General features: G+C 40.3%; 1 protein-coding gene across 1 annotated transcript in view; it reads right to left on the bottom strand.

Annotated features, from left to right (window-relative positions):
- The window catches only part of LOC126144800 (uncharacterized), a 104,690-nt gene that overhangs the window by 45,644 nt on the left and 38,609 nt on the right, over nucleotides 1-20,437 (bottom strand). Inside the window, exon 2 of the mRNA XM_049915513.1 lies at nucleotides 4,641-4,915. Coding sequence (XP_049771470.1) covers nucleotides 4,641-4,838 — 198 coding nt within the window. The 5' untranslated portion in view covers nucleotides 4,839-4,915. The remainder of the gene's footprint in view (nucleotides 1-4,640; nucleotides 4,916-20,437) is intronic.

Genomic DNA, 20,437 nt, shown 5'->3' on the forward strand with positions numbered 1-20,437 from the left:
CCTAATTGGCTCGTTCTGAGTATCATCTCTGTTTAAATGAAACGCAGGATAAGAAGACAACACTTCGGCGCAGGCTACGCCCTATAGACCAGTGTAGAGAATTATCGGAAAGCACGATGGTGTTGGAAATATGGGATAGCGCTCCGACAAATGTCTGCCACAGCGGCGACTATGTAGAGAATTATCTGGAAAGTGTAGCTAACTCTTGCAAATAAAATATTTCTGATTTTCACTGTGGTTTCCATTTAGCGACGGATCGGAACTTACTTTCTGGCCAACCCTCGTTTTTAAGAATACGGAGCAAAAGGACAGTGCGTGAACTGCAGTCATGGAGGCCAGTAACGTCAAACGATACAGTAATGCACGAACCATTCCGTTCCTATTGTTCAGTTTTGTTCCTCATAAGTTAAGAAAGGATTTAGATCACAATGTATGTGCTCTCCTTGTTAGCCGTTAATGACTGGTAGTAGTAAACTTGTGGATGGTATGCAGGGAGGAGTAGATGGAAACAAATCAAATTGTAGCATTAGGAAGCAACGCTGATACCTGCTACCACCCACATAGTGGTACAAAAAGCTACGTACTGACAGGAAACAATCTGACAAAGGACAGTATCAACAGTGAATAAAAAAACTCTGTAGAGCCAAGTTCTAATGTGGTCGGAAAAGAAGTGTAATTAATGTGAACAACGAAAAGTAACCATGAGTGAAGTTAAAAAAGTGAAATGTAAATAATTTTGGGAGAAATTAGTGCCTATGTTACAGAAAAATTTTCAACTGAAATCCGAGGGCAGATTTCTTTTCTTAGGAGGGTGGAGTTCTAAGAGAATAAACTATGGTAGAACTTGAAGCAGCAGACAGAGGCCAGAGCATTAATCAGGCCACGGCAACAGACAGCCAGCACTGATCACTGAACTGCGTGATCAGCAGAAGTACCGAATTTGCGTCAACAGACCTCATGTTCCGACCCCAGTCCAGTCTTCAGGAAGTCTGTACAGCCCAGGCCACTGGTAATTACGATAGGTGGTCATTGCCTCTGTTCCGGATCGTTCGGATTGACAAACAAACACAGGTACCACCGCGCAGTCAGTACCAGCACCAGCATTTAATTTCGACCTAACCAGCTTGTCGTCATCGGACAGGTGGGGCAGGTATGTGACGCCCAATCTGTGACGGAGAGCACTGTGCTGATGACACAGCCTTATGTGCCACCCTCAGGCCACGAATCCCTGCCCATCTGCTGAGCATCTGAGCGCTCAGGCACCTCAGCACTTTGCCACTGTCTTGGGAGTACGAAGTGAGGGCCCAGCCATCCCCACCCCTCCTCAGGTATCAACAAGTGACTTCCAAGCCTTGCACCACTGGGCGTGGTTAAGTCTGATTTGTTCAGTGCAGAGCAGCTGCATTTGGCCGACACGACACAAGCTAGGAAATGCGAGCCTTCCCTTACGCAGCAGCAGCGGTGGAGGTGCCCGCTCACTACTAGGGTTATCAGAGTCCAGTGATTGTAAACCAACAGCAGTAAAGAAGTTATTGAATCAACGAACCACATTCTCCTGCTCCATCTGCGTCTATCTGTGACAAGAGAACCGCCACCACAGCCAGCCCTCCCGCAACGCCAGTTAAAAATGTATTCACATTTAGCAGTCCGTGTTGATAGGTCAACAAAGAGTGCAACTTCGTTCACGTTGTGGTTATGGGCACGCCCAGTTCACAATAGTACCTTTCTGCCATTACATAACATCTTCATGTCGACACATCTTACTGTGTTGATTCCATAGAATGGACTAATACATGCACACCGCTTCTCTCCCATGACTTGCGTCTGGAGTAGACTGGTATCGGTTGAACAACCCTTCCATAACAACCACGGATGGTTTGGTTCAGTGTCTTATCTACAGTGACATATAAGATGGAGCTTCAGTTAGCAGGAATCAGGAGGAACTCAGCCATTGCCTTGTTGAACAGGTCAATTTGAAAGTTGTGGAAGTGAAAAGCTCACTAAACAGAATGTTAGTCACATATTTAAAAGAGAACATTTATTGCTCTGGAGTACTGCAGATGCCGTAGAACTTGTACCGTGCAGTCATCTAATCCATCACTAAATTAAATGAAAACTGATCATAATGTTAGGATAGATATAGATAATACAATTACTTTTGCCTTGATGTCAAAGTACAGAGAAAATATTGCACCTATTAGAATTTCATGTTGCCATACGTAGTTGCATTTGTGCTTATATTGCCAATATTCCAGTTACTTCACATTTCATGAACTGTTTCCTGACAGGCACAGAATATACAGTTATGTCGCATTCTGACGAGTGAAGTGTATGCAGAATATCTAAATTAAATATGACATTTATGACCATAACTTTTAGATAACGATACAGAAGTTCGCTGAATTTTCATTTTGTGTAAACGTCTTTGGATATCTTTGAATTTACTACATCAACGAATTTTCTTTTCTATACTGCAATTAAAATGTTTTGTGATTCAAATTTGACAGTAGGTAGTGGGAAACAACGTTTCTGGGGGGTGACTGTATGACAACCCTATTACACAATTGGCGTCAACTGTGTATTTGGCACAAAACACAACATTATGCTCTAGTTGCTGCCTGAGAGGAATATCTAGTAACAGACGGATTGCCTCCACTGCTCGATGCGTTCATATGTCAATCAGAAAGGGATGAAGTTTGGGTATACAGGGTCTTACAAAAAGGTACGGCCAAACTTTCAGGAAACATTCCTCACACACAAATAAAGAAAAGATGTTATGTGGACATGTGTCCGAAAACGCTTAATTTCCATGTTAGAGCTCATTTTAGTTTCGTCAGTATGTACTGTACTTCCTCGATTCACCGCCAGTTGGCCCAATTGAAGGAAGGTAATGTTGACGTCGGTGCTTGTGTTGACATGCGACTCATTGCTCTACAGTACTAACATCAAGCACATCAGTACGTAGCATCAACAGGTTAGTGTTCATCACGAACGTGGTTTTGCAGTCAGTGCAATGTTTACAAATGCGGAGTTGGCAGATACCCATTTGATGTATGGATTAGCACGGGGCAATGCCGTGGCGCGTTACGTTTGTATCGAGAAAGATTTCCAGAACGAAGGTGTCCCGACGGGAAGACGTTCGAAGCAATATATCGGCGTCTTAGGGAGCACGGAACATTCCAGCCTGTGACTCGCGACTGGGGAAGACCTAGAACGACGAGGAAACCTGCAATAGACGAGGCAATTCTTCGTGCAGTTGACGATAACCCTAATGTCAGCGTCAGAGAAGTTGCTGCTGTACAAGGTAACGTTGACCACGTCACTGTGTGGAGAGTTCTACGGGAGAACCAGTTGTTTCCGTACCATGTACAGCGTGTGCGGGCACTATCAGCAGCTGATTGGCCTCCACGTACACTTCTGGGAATGGTTCATCCAACAATGTATCAATCCTCATTTCAGTGCAAATGTTCTCTTTACGGATGAGGCTTCATTCCAACGTGATCAAATTGTAAATTTTCACAATCAACATGTGTGGGCTGATGAGAATCCGCACACAATTGTGCAATCACGTATCAATACAGATTTTCTGTGAACGTTTGGGCAGGCATTGTTGGTGATGTCTTGATTGAGCTCCATGTTGTTCCACCTACGCTCAATGGAGCACGTTATCATGATTTCATACGGGATACTCTACCTGTGCTGCTAGAACATGTGCCTTTACAAGTACGACACAACATGTGGTTCATGCACGATGGAGGTCCTGCACATTTCAGTCGAAATGTTCGTACGTTTCTCAACAACAGATTCGGTGACCGATGGATTGGTAGAGGCGGACCAATTCCATGGCCTCCACGCTCTCCTGACCTCAACGCTCTTGACTTTCATTTATGGGGGCATTTGAAAGCTCTTGTCTACGCAACCCCGGTACCAAATGTAGAGACTCTTCGTGCTCGTATTGTGGACGGCTGTGATACAATACGCCATTCTCCAGGGCTGCATCAGCGCATCAGGGATTGCATGCGACGGAGGGTGGATGCATGTATCCTCGCTAACGGAGGACATTTTGAACATTTCCTGTAACAAAGTGTTCGAAGTCACGCTGCTACGTTCTGTTGCTGTGTGTTTCCATTCCATGATTAATGTGATTTGAAGAGAAGTAATAAAATGAGCTCTAACATGGAAAGTAAGCGTTTCCGGACACATGTCCACATAACATATTTTCTTTCCTTGTGTGTGAGGAATGTTTCCTGAATGTTTGGCCGTACCTTTTTGTAACACCCTGTATAAATTACTGTCAGTGACAAGGTCATTAGAGCCAGGGCAGAAGCTAATTAGGCAAGGATGTGGGAGGAACTCGGCACTGTTCTATTTAATGGAGCCATCTCAGCATACAACTTAAGCTATTTTGGGAAGCCACGAAATCCTCAAGTCTGGAAGAGCATTTGAACTCTACTCATCGACAGTGGGAGTTTAATGTCTCATCTATTGCACCACTTCACTGATTTTCATCAGAAAGTATTTTTCCAAACAAGGTATTTTTCACTCGTCTCTCTGCTGTCTTCCTGTAGCACTACCATAAATTTTGAAAGATGACTATAAGTAAATATAGTGACTAACGCATTTCTGCAAAAGTGTTGTACCTGATCAAGTGCTGTGGTATTTCTGTAGGGTGTCACCAGCTTCGATATCCAGTCCACGCCGTCGTCCTGCGGGTGATGCACGACGAAGGTGTTAGCTGGTGCCCAGGGCTGGACAGCTGCCAGCGCTACAAGCACCAACGCCACCTGGCGGATAGCCACTGTACTCCCGCCTTGCGATTTCTCCTGGTCACCAGTCATTGCGCTGGCCGGAACACGGGGCTTCTTTCTCTGTGCCAGGCAGAGGGGCACTACTATTTATGCTTCTTAGCAGATTTCTGTATCACGGAACAAATAAAATTGATTACTAACGATCCATTATAAAAAGCAGATAACTTAAAACTTTCATCAATTAACAGAAAACAAAAGCAGCATATTTTCCCAGAAAAAAATGTTACTTCTCCTAAAGTTATGAAAAATATTTCTTCCGGCGTTACATGATACAAACGTTGAACTACCTGTGCAAAGAAATTTCTTTTATGCAAAGTAAAAACGTATTATGGTGTTAGTTGGGTCTTACATGTCTCTATGTTTAAGTTTCATACTAATATTATAAAACTATTAAAGTGTACCTTGTTTGCATCAATGTACTTGCTGCTGGGGCAACATATCTGTACAGGTGGTATTCATAAAGTTCTGATTAACACCTCGAAAAAAGTCAATCCACAAAACTTGGTGCTACTATAGTCCTCTACATAGTCAGACTACAATGCGCCACATTTTTTTCCACCGATGATGAGATTAGACTAGTTATTCATTCATCGTGATTTGCCTTGTACAAATGGAGCATAGTGCCATCACCACAGTGCGACTGCGGCGCTGACAGGCAGACAATTCACCATATCGTGGTAGAATGTACTTTTAGATTTTTCATACGTGATTTGTACTTGCCAAAGCTAAATAAATAAATAAATAGTTATTCATTCCATAGACCCACAAAAGAGGGGATCCTCCTGGGTGTGGAACATGTCAGATAAACACATTACAAAAATGTAATTAGAAAAACTTGAGTTTCATTAATTTTAATGATCCTCAGTCAATAAACAGTAAAATTATGTACATGAATTAAAATTAAACTTCTAATATTTACAGGTTTAATACTTACATCTGCTTTCATTAAATCCATCATTCACACAGAAGCTAGTTACTTGGCTATTACAACCAAGTATTGTCAAAAATTAAAGTAAATTATTCGTTTCAGTGATCCTCAGTTAAGAACAGTCAAATTATGTACAAGATTTAAAATTAAACTTGCACTATTTACAGACATAAGACTTACATCTGCTTTCCATACATCCATCATTCACACAGTAGGTAGTTACTTGGCTGTTACAACCAAGTATTGTCAAAAATTAAAGTATAATAAATTTTCATTAAAATGGTTTCTGCACTTGTTGAGAAATTCGTGGATGGAATAGAAGGAGTTGGCCACTAAATTTTTTTAAAAATTATATTTAAATAGTGCCTTGTCTGAAAGTAAACTCTTAATAGTAGCTGGTAACTTATTCAAAATATGTGTTGCTTAATATTGGACTCCTTCCTGGGCAAGAGTAAGTGATATTAAATCTGTATGTATATTGTTCTTATTCCTAGTATTGATACTGTGTACTAAGCAGTTAGTTGGAAAAAGAGATGTATTATTTGCAACAAACTTAATTAAGAAATAAATATACTGAGAAGCTGTGGTTAGTATGCCCAATTCTTTGAATAGGTTTCGACATGATCTTGGATTTACACTACACATGACTCTTATTATACGCTTCTGTACTTTTTAAAAAACTTTCGCGGTTTGTGGAGCTACCCCAAAATATGATACCAAAAGACATAATGCAGTGAAAATAAGCAAAATATGCCAGTTTTTTTATATTTATATTTCCTCTGTCTGACATCATTCACATTGCAAACACAGACTTGTTTAGGCACTTTAGCTGTTCGTTAGGATATCGCTCCCAACTGAATTTATTATCAAGTTGTAATCCCAAGAATTTTAGACTCTAAACTTCTCCTATTTCCATGTTATCGTGTTTTATACACACACTAGAAGGAAATCTCTTGGAAGTTCTGAAATGAATATAGTGGGTCTTTTCAAAGTTTAATGAAGGTGAATTGGCTATGAAACACTTATTAATGTCAGTAAAAATTTGATTAGCTGCCCTTTCTAAATTTATATTTGATTTGGTATTTATTGCAATGTTTGTATCATCTGCAAATAAGACAAACGTGGCATCTGGTAATGTAACAGATGACAGATCATTAATATACAGAAGAAAAAGTAGTAGACCTATTATGGAACCTTGGGGAACACCACATGTAATTTCTTCCCAGTCAGATTATGTCTGATTGCCTACTGTGGTGGTGTTATTTAATGACATCCTTTGTTTTCTATTAGTAAGATATGACTGAAACCACTTTGCAGCACTACCAGTGACGCCATAATATTTTAATTTACTTAAAAGAATGCTGTGATTCACACAGTCAAACGTCTTTGACATGTCATAGAATATGCCAGTTGCCTCTAATTTGTTGTCCAATGAATTAAGGACATTTTCACTATAAGTGTAAATAGCCTTCTAAATATCAGAACCCTTAAGAAAACCAAACTGTGACTTTGACAGTATGTTATTTTCACTAAGGTGCTTAAGTAGACGCTTGAACATAACGTTTTCAAAGATTTTTGAAAAAGCTGGCAGAAGTGAGATCAGTCGGTAATTTGATGGCATTTCTTTGTCCCCTTTGTTGTGGATAGGTATAGCTTCAGCATATTTAAGCCAGTCCAGGAGTGTTCATGTGATAAGTGATTGATTACACAAATAACTTAAGATACGACTAAGCTCACCTGAACATTCTTTTATTAACTTTGTTGATATGTTGTCATAACCACCAGAATGCTTTGATTTCAGGGACTTTATGATGGATTCTATTTCTTAGAGTTAAGTAAGTGTTAACTGCATTTTACTGAGATTGCTTGTGTGCACTGGTCTCAGATATTCCATTGCATTATTTACTGAACCTGACAACCCCATGCTATCAGTAACAGAGACAAAACAATTGTTTAAGTGGTTTGCAACACAACATGCGTTTGTTACCAAGGTTTCATTTATTTTTAGAGGTATTTGCTCCTCCTCATTTCTGGTCCTGCCTGTCTCTGACTTAATTATATCCCATATTGTTTTTATTTTATTGCTGGATGTATTTATCTTCTTCTCATAATGCAGGGGTTTAGATTTCTGGATAACCCTCTTCAGTATTTTGCAGTAATTTTTGTAATGAGCTATAATGCTAGTTTCAAAGGTGTCCCTACATATAAGATAGTTTCCTTTTTGTCTCACATGATATCTTTATCTCTTGTGTCATCCATGGTTTCTTATTAGACTTCTGCTTAATTTGAGTTACCTTCAGGGGAAAACAATTTTCAAATAAGGTGCTAAATTTATTAATGAATGTTTTGTATTTTCCATTTGTGTCTTGTATGCTGTAAACACCCATATAATTAATTTCTTTGAGCAATCTCCGAAATTTCTCAGTTTTTGACTGCTTTATTGGACTTCTGTACTCAGTTCTGATAGATGTTTTACCCTGACAACTTTCAAAATTTAATGTTAGGTGTTGCATGTCATGGTCAGATAGCCCATTTACTGCTGGTTTTGTAATGTGGCTTAGTTGCCTAGAACTGTCTATAAAGATATTATCAATGGCAATCTTAGAATATTTGTATACCCTAGTTGGGAAATTTACAGTAGAAATTAAATTGAATGACAATGTAACTGATTTCAGTAACTCTTCACTGAAAATGTTTTTCAGGACATCTATATTAAAATCACCAGCAACCAAGAGTTCTTTGTTTTTTTAATTTTAGATGAGATAATAAATCTTCAAGACCGTTTATAAACAGGTTGAAATTTCCTGAAGGTGTTCTGTAGATGGCTACTATTATAAAGGACCTATTATGAAATTCTGTCTCTGTTGCACAAGCTTCTAAGTGCTGCTCTAAGCAAAATTTATTAATCTCAATATCATTAAATTTAAAACTGTTTTTAACAAATGTGGCAACTCCTCGTTTCTCCATATTTTGTCTACAGGAGTAAGAGGCTAAATTAAATTCTGTAAGGTTTAACATATCTATAACAGTGGTCTCATGATGTTCAGAGAGTCAGATTATATCAACTGGGTTCCATGACTCTAATTCATCAGTGCACATAAGTAGTTCATTAATTTTACTTCTAAGCCCTCGAATATTTTGATGCACTAAAGATAGTTGGCATTTCACATTTACCGAGATGAAATCGGGTGGAAATAAAATTTCTGCTGATTGCTGTAAATTTTTAACCAATAGCTGTGTTCCCTGATCCAATGTGCCAGGAACATACTGTATGATTTCTTTCTCAAACTGAAGGTTTGTTTCAATATTTACTTCTCTCAGAACTTGACTTCGTTCTGTCCCACCTTTCCTAAAAAAGATGTTGCTCCAACACGTATGACCACTGGTATATTACCACTCATGGCTGTGCCTCCCCCCCCCCCTTACATTTCCTGCTATTAGCCCAGCCAGTTTACCCTTCCCTTTCCTGTTGAGATGTAGGCCATGTCTTGTATAATCCCACCTACAGAGAGAATCAACAGGAACCAAACCAATATGTGAAGCTGCACACAACCCAAGTAACCGTTGTAACTCCAAATTAGCTCTTCCGAGAGAAGAGTTTAGATGTGGTTGGTCAAGGCGTCTCAGAACAGACACAAATTCAACATTGGTGTGTCTCATTGCTGATGCGATCTTGCCAGGTCACACTCTACATTGTAGCCAGGATCTCTGTCAATACTATTGCCTGGCCCACCCATAATAACCATGGTGTCTTCCTTGGTAAAATCTTTACAGAGTGAACCGAAATCCCCTGTCACCTGACTCAAACCAACACTAGGTTTTAAAATAATTGTGACCTGGTATTCTGATCCTAACTGGTCCTGCAAAAGTTGGCCTACACTCTGGCATGTGAACTACCTAACAAAACTTTCTTTCTCTCTGCTGACTTCTCCACATTCTTATTTAATTTCCTAATGAAAGTTTGTTGTGCCCCCTCTACACCTACCTCTGTCTGAGGCTCATCAGTTTCTAACTGAAGGAACAGGTCAAACTTATTCTTCGCATTTCACCACAAAGCTGTCTGACAAAGTTCTAGGTCTGTTCCTCCTGTTACCTGTTGCCACTTCCCACTTCTCTTTACCCTTTTCCCTCCTTAACCTGTTCAGATCTTCCCTAGCTTACTCTAACTTGAAAAAGAATTAAAAAATGTTGTAATTTAATCTCGAAGATACAAGAAGAAAATTTGTTCGACTGTCATAGCAGAGGAATACTCTGAAAAACTGTTTTATCCTTGATAGACAAAGGACTAATTTCGAGATTCTTTTATTACTTCTAGTATTAACTACCTTTTTGTTCTGATGTGCTGGCGTAAAGAGGTACAGTATAATTTCTTGTCTATGTGTGTGTTAAATGAAGATGTTAAATGATTAAAAATGTGTTTTATAATTTCTGTCAAGATCAAGCCCAAATCCCATACCAATGGAGTACAAATTATTCTGTTAATTCGAGAAGGCGAATTTTAGATGGAGGCGACGATCTTCACGACGGCGCTGCTCAACAATAGAGGTACGTGATTGTGCTCACTACTTTCCTTTGGTGGCCGCTAAGATTAATTCCGATGTATTTTTGCCGAGACATTCAGAACCTGCAATCTTCCTTTTCGTATAAAAATAGGAGTCCGATAGAAAAGGAAATATTCTTAAATTTAAATAATTGCAATTCTTTTATCCAGGCCTCGGGGAATGATAGAACGTACGTGCCTCTACTCTGATTGTACGTTCGCAATCTCCGAGTGTGTTACGACGTAATTATTTTACGAAAAAAAAATTAAGGTAGATCTTTCTCATCAGACAGCAACCACTCGCACGGGAATGTACGTACCCTATGAATGTGTCTAGTCAGTCGTGTGCATTGTTCTAAAACTGTTCTGTTAATATTCAGTGAATTGCATCTCCGCAATTAATTTTTGTTTATGTCGCAAATCGCACTTCACGCTAAGTATTTATTACGCAAGTTTCAGGCTCCATTTAATGTCAAATATTCCGAAGTACGGCTGACTAAGCAAACCGCTACAATAATTTCATATCTCTACAGTAATACAAAACATCAATAACATAACAGAGAGGGTAAGTTACAAACTGTGCCTGAAGGGCAGAAATTTTTCCCTCCTGTTCCACTATTTTCCTATCTCTACTGCATGTCCGACAGAACCACTGATGGGTCTGATCCACTTCCCCATTTCCCACGCCGCTACAGTCACCCCAATGGAAGAAAAAACTACTGCAGCCATCACATCAAACTCCGTAGTTAACAATTCTAGGGCACGTCAGGCACTTTTCACTCATGGTAAAAATCTTACTCTAGCGAGAATAAGTCAAATTAAATTACTGAAAAACAAGAAAACAGGTTTACGGAAGATTAGGTCTAGTCTCAATCGTATGTAAACAAACTTACTTCAGTGACAATAAGTTACGATTACCGAAAAAAGAAGAGAAACACGTTTACAAAAATTAGGCCTAGTCGCAACTGTATGTAAACAATGATGATATGGCGCTGGCCATGGTTGTAGAGCTCTGCATTTTTTGTATTCACCTCAGAAAACACCTCATCGTGACTCTGGTAATGTCAACCACGCAATGGTTTCTTCATCCGTGAAAAAGGGGAGTCATTAAAGAGGCATCGGTCTGGCAAGCTTTTTCGGACTAGTTGACGAAACCAGAGAGTGACATCATCTGTCATGTTCAAAATGTGCTAAGTATTGACAAGTGATCTTTGACTGATTTTCACTTTTTATACTTTCACCGCAAATATGACACGCTTGTGATCGAATAGCGGGCACTCTCCTTCTATTGCGATTCCATCACCACAGTGAGATGGTCTGCCACTTGGTTCTTCGTCATTCAGACTTCTTTGGCTACAATGGAAGCGTTTGCGCCACCTAACCACCATGTCATATGGTGGAGTGTTGTTGCTGTACCCTTCCAACAACTCAGAATGGATTGTTGTAGCGTTGTTCTCGTTCAAGAGCAGAATACAAATCACCGGTTGACGCTTCGCTTTATGAATGGGCCATTTTGTTTTCGTCCCTGTAGCGTCGTATTATGGTGCCGCGATGCGGTGATTTCAGTGTGTACCAGAAGTATAGAAATGTACTTGTAAATCACAACAAAATAAATTAATTACCTTTATTTCTCGAAGTGATAATAAATACTTTATGGCTACCCATAATAAACAAGGTCAATTTAGTGTGTGCACGGAAAAGCAACAAGTTACCCGTTCCTTTTATAGACTTCTAATTTTGTAATGCTTATTTTAAATGTCTATTTACTATTTTTTTTTATTAATTCGTATGTTATACTATACTTTCCAACCATATTGTCTTTAACGACTTATTCTGTGTCGTCTCTCACTCTGTGTTCTTCATCTCTTCATTTGTGTATCTTTCCCTTTGTTGTTGTTGTGTTCTTCAATCCTGAGACTGGTTTGATGCAGCTCTCCATGCTACTCTATCCTGTGCAAGCTTCTTCATCTCCCAGTATCTACTGCAACCTACATCCTTCTGAATCTGCTTAGCGTATTCATCTCTTGGTCTCCCTCTACGATTTTTACCCTCCACACTGCCCTCCAATGCTAAATTTGTGATCCCTTGATGCCTCAGAACATGTCCTACCAACCGATCCCTTCTTCTGGTCAAGTTGTGCCTCAAACTTCTCTTCTCCCCAATCCTATTCAATACTTCCTCATTAGTTACGTGATCTACCCACTTTATCTTCAGCATTCTTCTGTAGCACCACATTTCGAGAGCTTCTATTCTCTTCTTATCCAAACTAGTTACCGTCCATGTTTCACTTCCATACATGGCTACACTCCATACAAATACTTTCAGAAATGACTTCCTGACACTTAAATCTATACTCGATGTTAACAATTTCCTCTTCTTGAGAAACGCTTTCCCTGCCATTGCCAGTCTACATTTTATATCCTCTCTACTTCGACCATCATCGGTTATTTTACTCCCCAAATAGCAAAACTCCTTTACTACTTTAAGTGTCTCATTTCCTAATCTAATTCCCTCAGCATCACCCGACTTAATTTGACTACATTCCATTATCCTCGTTTTGCTTTTGTTGATGTTCATCTTATATCCTCCTTTCAAGACACTGTCCATTCCATTCAACTACTCTTCCAAGTCCTTTGCTGTCTCTGACAGAATCACAATGTCATCGGCGAACCTCAAAGTTTTTATTTCTTCTCCATGAATTTTAATACCTACTCCGAATTTTTCTTTTGTTTCCTTTACTGCTTGCTCAATATACAGATTGAATAACATCGGGGAGAGGCTACAGCCCTGTCTTACTCCTTTCCCAACCACTGCTTCCCTTTCATGCCCCTCGACTCTTATAACTGCCATCTGGTTTCTGTACAAACTGTAAATAGCCTTTCGCTCCCTGTATTTTACCCCTGCCACCTTCAGAATTTGAAAGAGAGTATTCCAATTAACATTGTCAAAAGCTTTCTCTCAGTCTACAAATGCTAGAAACGTAGGTTTGCCTTTTCTTAATCTTTCTTCTAAGATAAGTCGTAAGGTCAGTATTGCCTCACGTGTTCCAACATTTCTACGGAATCCAAACTGATCTTCCCCGAGGTCGGCTTCTACTAGTTTTTCCATTCGTCTGTAAAGAATTCGCTTAGTATTTTGCAGCTGTGACTTATTAAACTGATAGTTCGGTAATTTTCACATCTGTCAACACCTGCTTTCTTTGGGATTGGAATTATTATATTCTTCTTGAAGTCTGAGGGTATTTCTCCTGTCTCATACATCGTGCTCACCAGATGGTAGAGTTTTGTCATGACTGGCTCTCCCGAGGCCATCAGTAGTTCAAATGGAATGTTGTCTACTCCGGGGGCCTTGTTTCGACTCAGGTCATTCAGTGCTCTGTCAAACTCTTCACGCAGTATCTTATCTCCCATTTCGTCTTCATCTACATCCTCTTCCATTTCCATAATATTGTCGTCAAGTACATCGCCCTTGTATAAACCCTGTATATACTCCTTCCACCTTTCTGCCTTCCCTTCTTTGCTTAGAACTGGGTTGCCATCTGAGCTCTTGATATTCATACAAGTGGTTCTCTTCTCTCCAAAGGTCTCTTTAATTTTCCTGTAGGCAGTATCTATCTTACCCCTAATGAGACAAGCCTCTACATCCTTACATTTGTCCTCTAGCCATCCCTGCTTAGCCATTTTGCACTTCCTGTCGATTTCATTTTTGAGACGTTTGTATTCCTTTTTGCCTGCTTCATTTACTGCATTTTTATATTTTCTCCTTTCATCAATTAAATTCAATATTTCTTCTGTTACCCAAGGATTTCTATTACCCTCGTCTTTTTACCTACTTGATCCTCTGCTGCCTTCACTACTTCATCCCTCAGAGCTACCCATTCTTCTTCTACTGTATTTCTTTCCCATATTCCTGTCAATTGTTCCCTTATGCTCTCCCTGAAACTCTGTACAACCTCTGGTTCTTTCAGTTTATCCAGGTCCCATCTCCTTAAATTCCCACCTTTTTGCAGTTTCTTCAGTTTCAATCTGCAGTTCATAACCAATAGATTGTGGTCAGAATCCACATCTGCCCCAGGAAATGTCTTACAATTTAAAACATGGTTCCTAAATCTCTGTCTTACCATTATATAATCTATCTGATACCTTTTAGTATCTCCAGGATTCTTCCAGGTATACAACCTTCTTTTATGATTCTTGAACCAAGTGTTGGCTATGATTAAGTTATGCTCTGTGCAAAATTCTACAAGGCGGCTTCCTCTTTCATTCCTTCCCCCAAATCCATATTCACCTACTATGTTTCCTTCTCTCCCTTTTCTTACTGACGAATTCCAGTCACCCATGACTATTAAATTTTCGTCTCCCTTCACTACCTGAATAATATCTTTTATCTCGTCATACATTTCATCTATTTCTTCATCATCTGCAGAGGTAGTTGGCATATAAACTTGTACTACTGTAGTAGGCATGGGCTTTGTGTCTATCTTGGCCACAATAATGCGTTCACTATGCTGTTTGTAGTAGCTAACCCGCACTCCTATTTTTTATTCATTATTAAACCTACTCCTGCATTACCCCTATTTGATTTTGTATTTATAACCCTGTAATCACCAGACCAAAAGTCTTGTTCCTCCTGCCACCGAACTTCACTAATTCCCACTATATCTAACTTTAACCTATCCATTTCCCTTTTTAAATTTTCTAACCTACCTGCCCGATTAAGGAATCTGACATTCCACGCTCCGATCCGTAGAACGCCAGTTTTCTTTCTCCTGATAACGATGTCCTCCTGAGTAGTCCCCGCCCGGAGATCCGAATGGGGGACTATTTTACCTCCGGAATATTTTACCCAAGAGTACGCCATCATCATTTAATCTTTCCCTTTATCTGTCTTTTTTACTCATGTCTTAGGAGTTAGTTTAATGTAAACATCCGCGTACTGCTCTACATCAATTGTTCTCTCTTGATTAAGCTTGGTTTGTTTGTACAACCTGACATATAGTTGTATAGCATCTTTGTTGTGTTAATCTACACATATTCATTTTACTCTAACTTTTACACTGTTTTTGTTTACACTCTGTTACTCTTGCATGGAGAGCTGCATCAAACCAGTCTCAGGACTGAAGACCACAACAACTGTTACTCTTACTTAAATTTGCATGATTTGAGTCAGTACATAATGTTACATACTCTGCAAGTTCCTGTTTTGTTTGTGGTAACTTGTATGTGGTGATTTAATCATTGTTTTACATAGTTCACACTGTGATATACCCACATTAGTTTCGACACAGTGATATGAATCCTTGTATTGTGCACTATATAGCTGTTGCAACAATCCACATTAGTTTGATTCACTTTGTGTCACACTGTTTACAATCTTTGTTAGTAATACGTGTTTCAACTCAGTCTTTATTAATAACATGTTGTAATGGAAAATGGCCCTTATTTTCGATGTATGCTTTACCTTGTGTGGTAGTACTAGTCTAAAAATTCCCTGAATTGTTTATAAGTCTTGCCTATCGATACTTGCTTCAGAAACATATCTTGCCTTCAGTAACACTCTCGTCTTAACCTTATTAGACATCCCTTTGGATGATATTACAAGCGTCTTAATGCTCTTTACGCTTGTAATTATAGTTACTAATCTTATGTTATCTGGATTCCTGAGCAGCTATATGATAACGTTAACAAACTTATGCTCACAATTATTCTTTTATAAATCCTTAGTAAGGTATATTTTGGATCACTTGGGATATTCAATGTGTTTGAATAGGAGTTAGTGTCCCCTTCAGTGCCATTATTTATGTGATGATGTTTCTATGTCTCTTGAGCCTACATTTCTCTGCGGAAATTTGCTCTGAGCAAGAGGGCTATGAAAGACGTAAGTTGTTTTTGTACCTCGTTCATTGATTATACACTGAAGCGCCAAAGAAGCTGGTACAGGCATGCGTATTCAAATACATCGATATGTAAACAGGCAACGCCTATATAAGACAAGTGTTTGGCGCAGTTGTTAGATCGGTTACTGCTGCTGAAATGGCGGGTTATCAAGAGTTAAGTGAGTCTGAACGTTGTGTCATAGTCGGCGCACGAGCGATGGCACACACTGTAAGGTGTCAGGCAAATCCAACACCTTCCATGAAAACCCTGTCATGATAAGCAAATCCAGTAGTATGTCACATAGCTCCGAATAGATCGCGACATTAAATTAACCAAAGTAATACCAGTAACGAGTGAGCAAATGGAATACCACAGACTAACACAAGAATGCCTAAATGCATGTCATACCTTCCCACCGTGAGACAGACGCAGTTCTGAGGGGAGAAACGAGAACAGAAGCCGAGAGCAGAACGGTGTTAAGCGAGAAGGCCCTACGATAAGGGACGGACACCCACGTCGCCAGCTAACCGCTAAGACCATTCTCCAGCCCATGTTAAAAGCTAGAGCCCTCCAGAAGAACAGTATAGATATTACGATAACAAAAAAGGCTACCCCAGCCGCAAGTTTTAGCGTGAGACTTTTTCGCGTCTCTGTTACGTCAGGACCACCCCCCAGCCCATATTAAAAGATAGAGCCCTCCAGAAGAACAGTATAGATCTTACGATAACACTAAAAGGACAACACCAGCTGCAAGTTTTAGCGTGAGACTTTTTTGCGTCTCTGTTACATTGCAAACTTTAAAAAACATTGCCCCACCAAGAAAAGTATAACGTTTCTCATTGGATAGACAGAATTTTTGTAGGCGGAGCTTAAGGTTAACATTGAGACTCTGATTGGTCAGATGAAAACACAGCCAGATAGTTTTTTTTAAACCAACTTCGGTAAATTGCAGTAAGGAGAAGTTAGGAAAGAGTTGCTTCTGAGACGGCGAGGTGAGCGGAGCTGTGCTGTCCGCCGCCCCCTGACGAACACCAACAAGGTAATGAACGCACGCGATGCTGCATAACAGCGCATAAAGCTTCACTCAGAACTGCAGAAGTCTCATCTGTTACACCCCCTTTTTGCGTAATACTAGTGTCGATCGTCAATTAAAGCTCATGGTGTTCACATTTGCCACTTGAAGTAAAAATCTGAAACGCGATGATTTTTCTGTTATATAGTTATTGAGAAGCCACATCAGCCACTGTAATTTACGACAAGTTAGATAAGTAATTAAAGATAATTGAGGGTCACTGTAGACCATTTTGATAGTTTTCTCTTTTGTGAAACTTAATTTAAACCTAGATTATAGATGTGATATGGCATAGGTCATCCTTCGATCCATTGTAGAACTTGGAAACCCATTCAGGGAATATTCGTTCACATTTTTGTTGAACGCAGTTGGTTTTTACCATCCTGTATTAAAACATTTCCTTTTATCAATAGTGCAATTTATAAACAATGTTTTGTGAGTAGAATAAAATTTCCAATGGTAAACTTAACTGCTTTTTCGACGTTATTTTACCAGCTAACTAAAAACAGGAAAGCCTTGAACCCCTTCCACTAAATTTAGTTAGTATTAAGATTCTTTTACAGGGAGTGCAGTGGAGCTGACGCTGAAATCATTAAGTATTTGGTTATATTATCGCTAGTCTCACTGAACTCTTCTGAACTCTACATGTCATGTGTTGTCTGACGTCTCCTTACCAGCAACAGGTCCCAGGTTCAAACTAGTCAATTCCCTAAAAAACACGCTCAGAGCGTCGTTGCGCGAAAGTGGTAGGGAGACACGATATAGAACAACAGACACCACGCAGAATGTAAGAGCACTATCTCCGAGGTAGGGATGAAGTGGCGATTTTCCCGTACGATCATTTCACGAGTGTACCGTGAATGCCGGCCGCTGTGGTCGATCAGTTCTAGGTGCTTCAGTCCGGAACCACGCGGCTGCTACGGTTACAGGTTCGAATCCTGCCTCGGGCATGGATGTGTGTGATGTCCTTAGGTTAGTTAGGTTTAAGTAGTTCTAGGTCTAGGGGACTGATGACCTCAGATGTTAAGTCCCATAGTGCTTAGAGCCATTTGAACCATTTTTTTGTACCGTGAATATCATGAATCCGGTAAAACATCAAATCTCCGACATCACTGCGGGCCAGAAAAAGATCCTACAAGAAGGGAACAACGACGACTGAAGAGAATCGTTCAACGTGACAGAATTGCAATCCTTCCGCAAATTGTGTTCGGGTATGAAATCCATGAACCCTGCATATCAGCAAGGGACTGTTCAAGCTGGTGAAAGCTCTGTAATGGTGTGAAGCGTGTGCAGTTCGGGTAATATGGGATCCCTGATACGTCTTGATACGACTATGATAGGTGACACGTACTTAAGCATCCTGTCTGATCACCTGCATCCATTCATGTCCGTTGTGTCTTCCGACGGACTTGGGCAATTCCAGCAGGACAATGCGACACCACAAACGCCCAGAATTGCTACAGAGTGGCTCCAGGAACACTCTTCTGAGTTTAAACACTTCCGCTGGTCACCAAACTCCCCAGACGCGAACATTATTGAGCATATGTGGGATGCCTTGCAACGTGCTGTTCAGAAGAGATCCCCCCTCCCCTCGTACTCTTACGAATTTACGGACAGCCCTGCAGGATTCATGGTGTCAGTTCCTTCCAGCACTAATTCAGACACTAATCGAGTCCATGCCACGTCGTGTTGCGCATTTCTGCGTGGTGGCGGGGGCCCTACACTATATTAGACAGATGTACCAGTTTCTTTGGCTCTTCAGTGTAGAATCTATTAACTTAACTAGGAATCATATTAATTTTTATGTATTTTAATTGTATGGTGTGATTCCAATGCCCAGAGGAAGTGTCTGCAGAACGTGCATTTTATTTTATTTTTAAATGCCCTTTCTGGTCAGCAATTTCTACTTTGCGTCTGTTCACTGCATTTCATGAGAATAAAAGTTTAGCTATATGTTGGGAGGTATTTCTGCTCTGCCTTGGTTTGGGAGGGATGGGAGTGTCCGATAAATTTCGGGAGACATTGGCAGGATAGGCGCACAGAAATAAAGGAGGAACGGACAGCGTCACCTTCTTGTGTGGTCTGTGTCACTAGCAGTGCGTGCACGGATTCGGAAACGGTCGTTCTCCATAAAGTTTTAGGCAAGGGGTTTCACTGGGTCTTCATATTTCTCGAAAGCAGCTACTCGGAGCAACTGGTAATATTTATCTGTGAGCAAGTGCGCCAGAAGGATCTATTCCTGTGCGCTCTACTCGACCTCTGATTGGACTAGACTAAACCGTCACGCCGAAAAACATGACAGGTGATTGGTAAGTTACGACTGCAAAAAACACAGGCATGGAGCTGTCTTTTTCGTTGGCCAGAAGCCAGAAACTTTTGGGGCCTAGGAGAGAGCGAATTCAGATAGCCATGCGATCTCAGAGTGTGCAGTCAGATAGGTATGTTGTTGTATCAAGTTCTGTCAAATTGTGTTAGGGGAGTAATAGAGATTGTGAAGAATAACTTTGATGCAGAGTACAGTAAGGTAACAATGGAAATTTATAGGGAGTAATTTCGATGCTGAGAGTATCAGACAGGCATTGGGAGCTGCATAAAACATATTTGTTGGCTGCAGCAGGTGGCTGTTGGATGACAACAGACATTGCTGCCATGTGGAGGTGCTTCAGTCTGCAATCTAAAATAGTAAGAAAGATGCAATCATTATGTAAATTGAAGGCGGAGGGGGGGGGGGAGAAAGGTAATGAAAGGAAAGGAAATAATGATATAAGCTGTGTAGGGACTTGATGCGGAATCAGCAGCGACGAGTAAAAATGTGTGTCAGATCAGGACTCGAACCTGGGATCTCCTGCTTACTAGGCATTGCGCCACCCAGACACAGTGGTTATCGCATATGGGCAGAGTATCATGGCACTTCCCCTGGCCAGTCATATTCCCACCTAGCGCCATCTATCCACAGTTCCCATCCATATTCTCCATGCTAGCTAATTTTAGATTCCGCTGGAGGTCGAACGTAAACGTGGATCCGCACTGAAGGTTGTGGACTCATTGCCCGTCGAGGCGAATCAGTTACATGAATCAGTTACATGAATATGTGGTGTCTATCCTTTCAGAAATGTCCAAAAGAACAGACAGTACGCATTCATTACAGATATAGTTGTAAGCATAGTTAGAGTAGAATTTTAGACCTCAGTGTAACCAATATCTTCCTCAGTA

Source organism: Schistocerca cancellata, chromosome 2 (assembly GCF_023864275.1).
Source record: "Schistocerca cancellata isolate TAMUIC-IGC-003103 chromosome 2, iqSchCanc2.1, whole genome shotgun sequence".
In the NCBI taxonomy this organism is placed as follows: domain Eukaryota; kingdom Metazoa; phylum Arthropoda; class Insecta; order Orthoptera; family Acrididae; genus Schistocerca; species Schistocerca cancellata.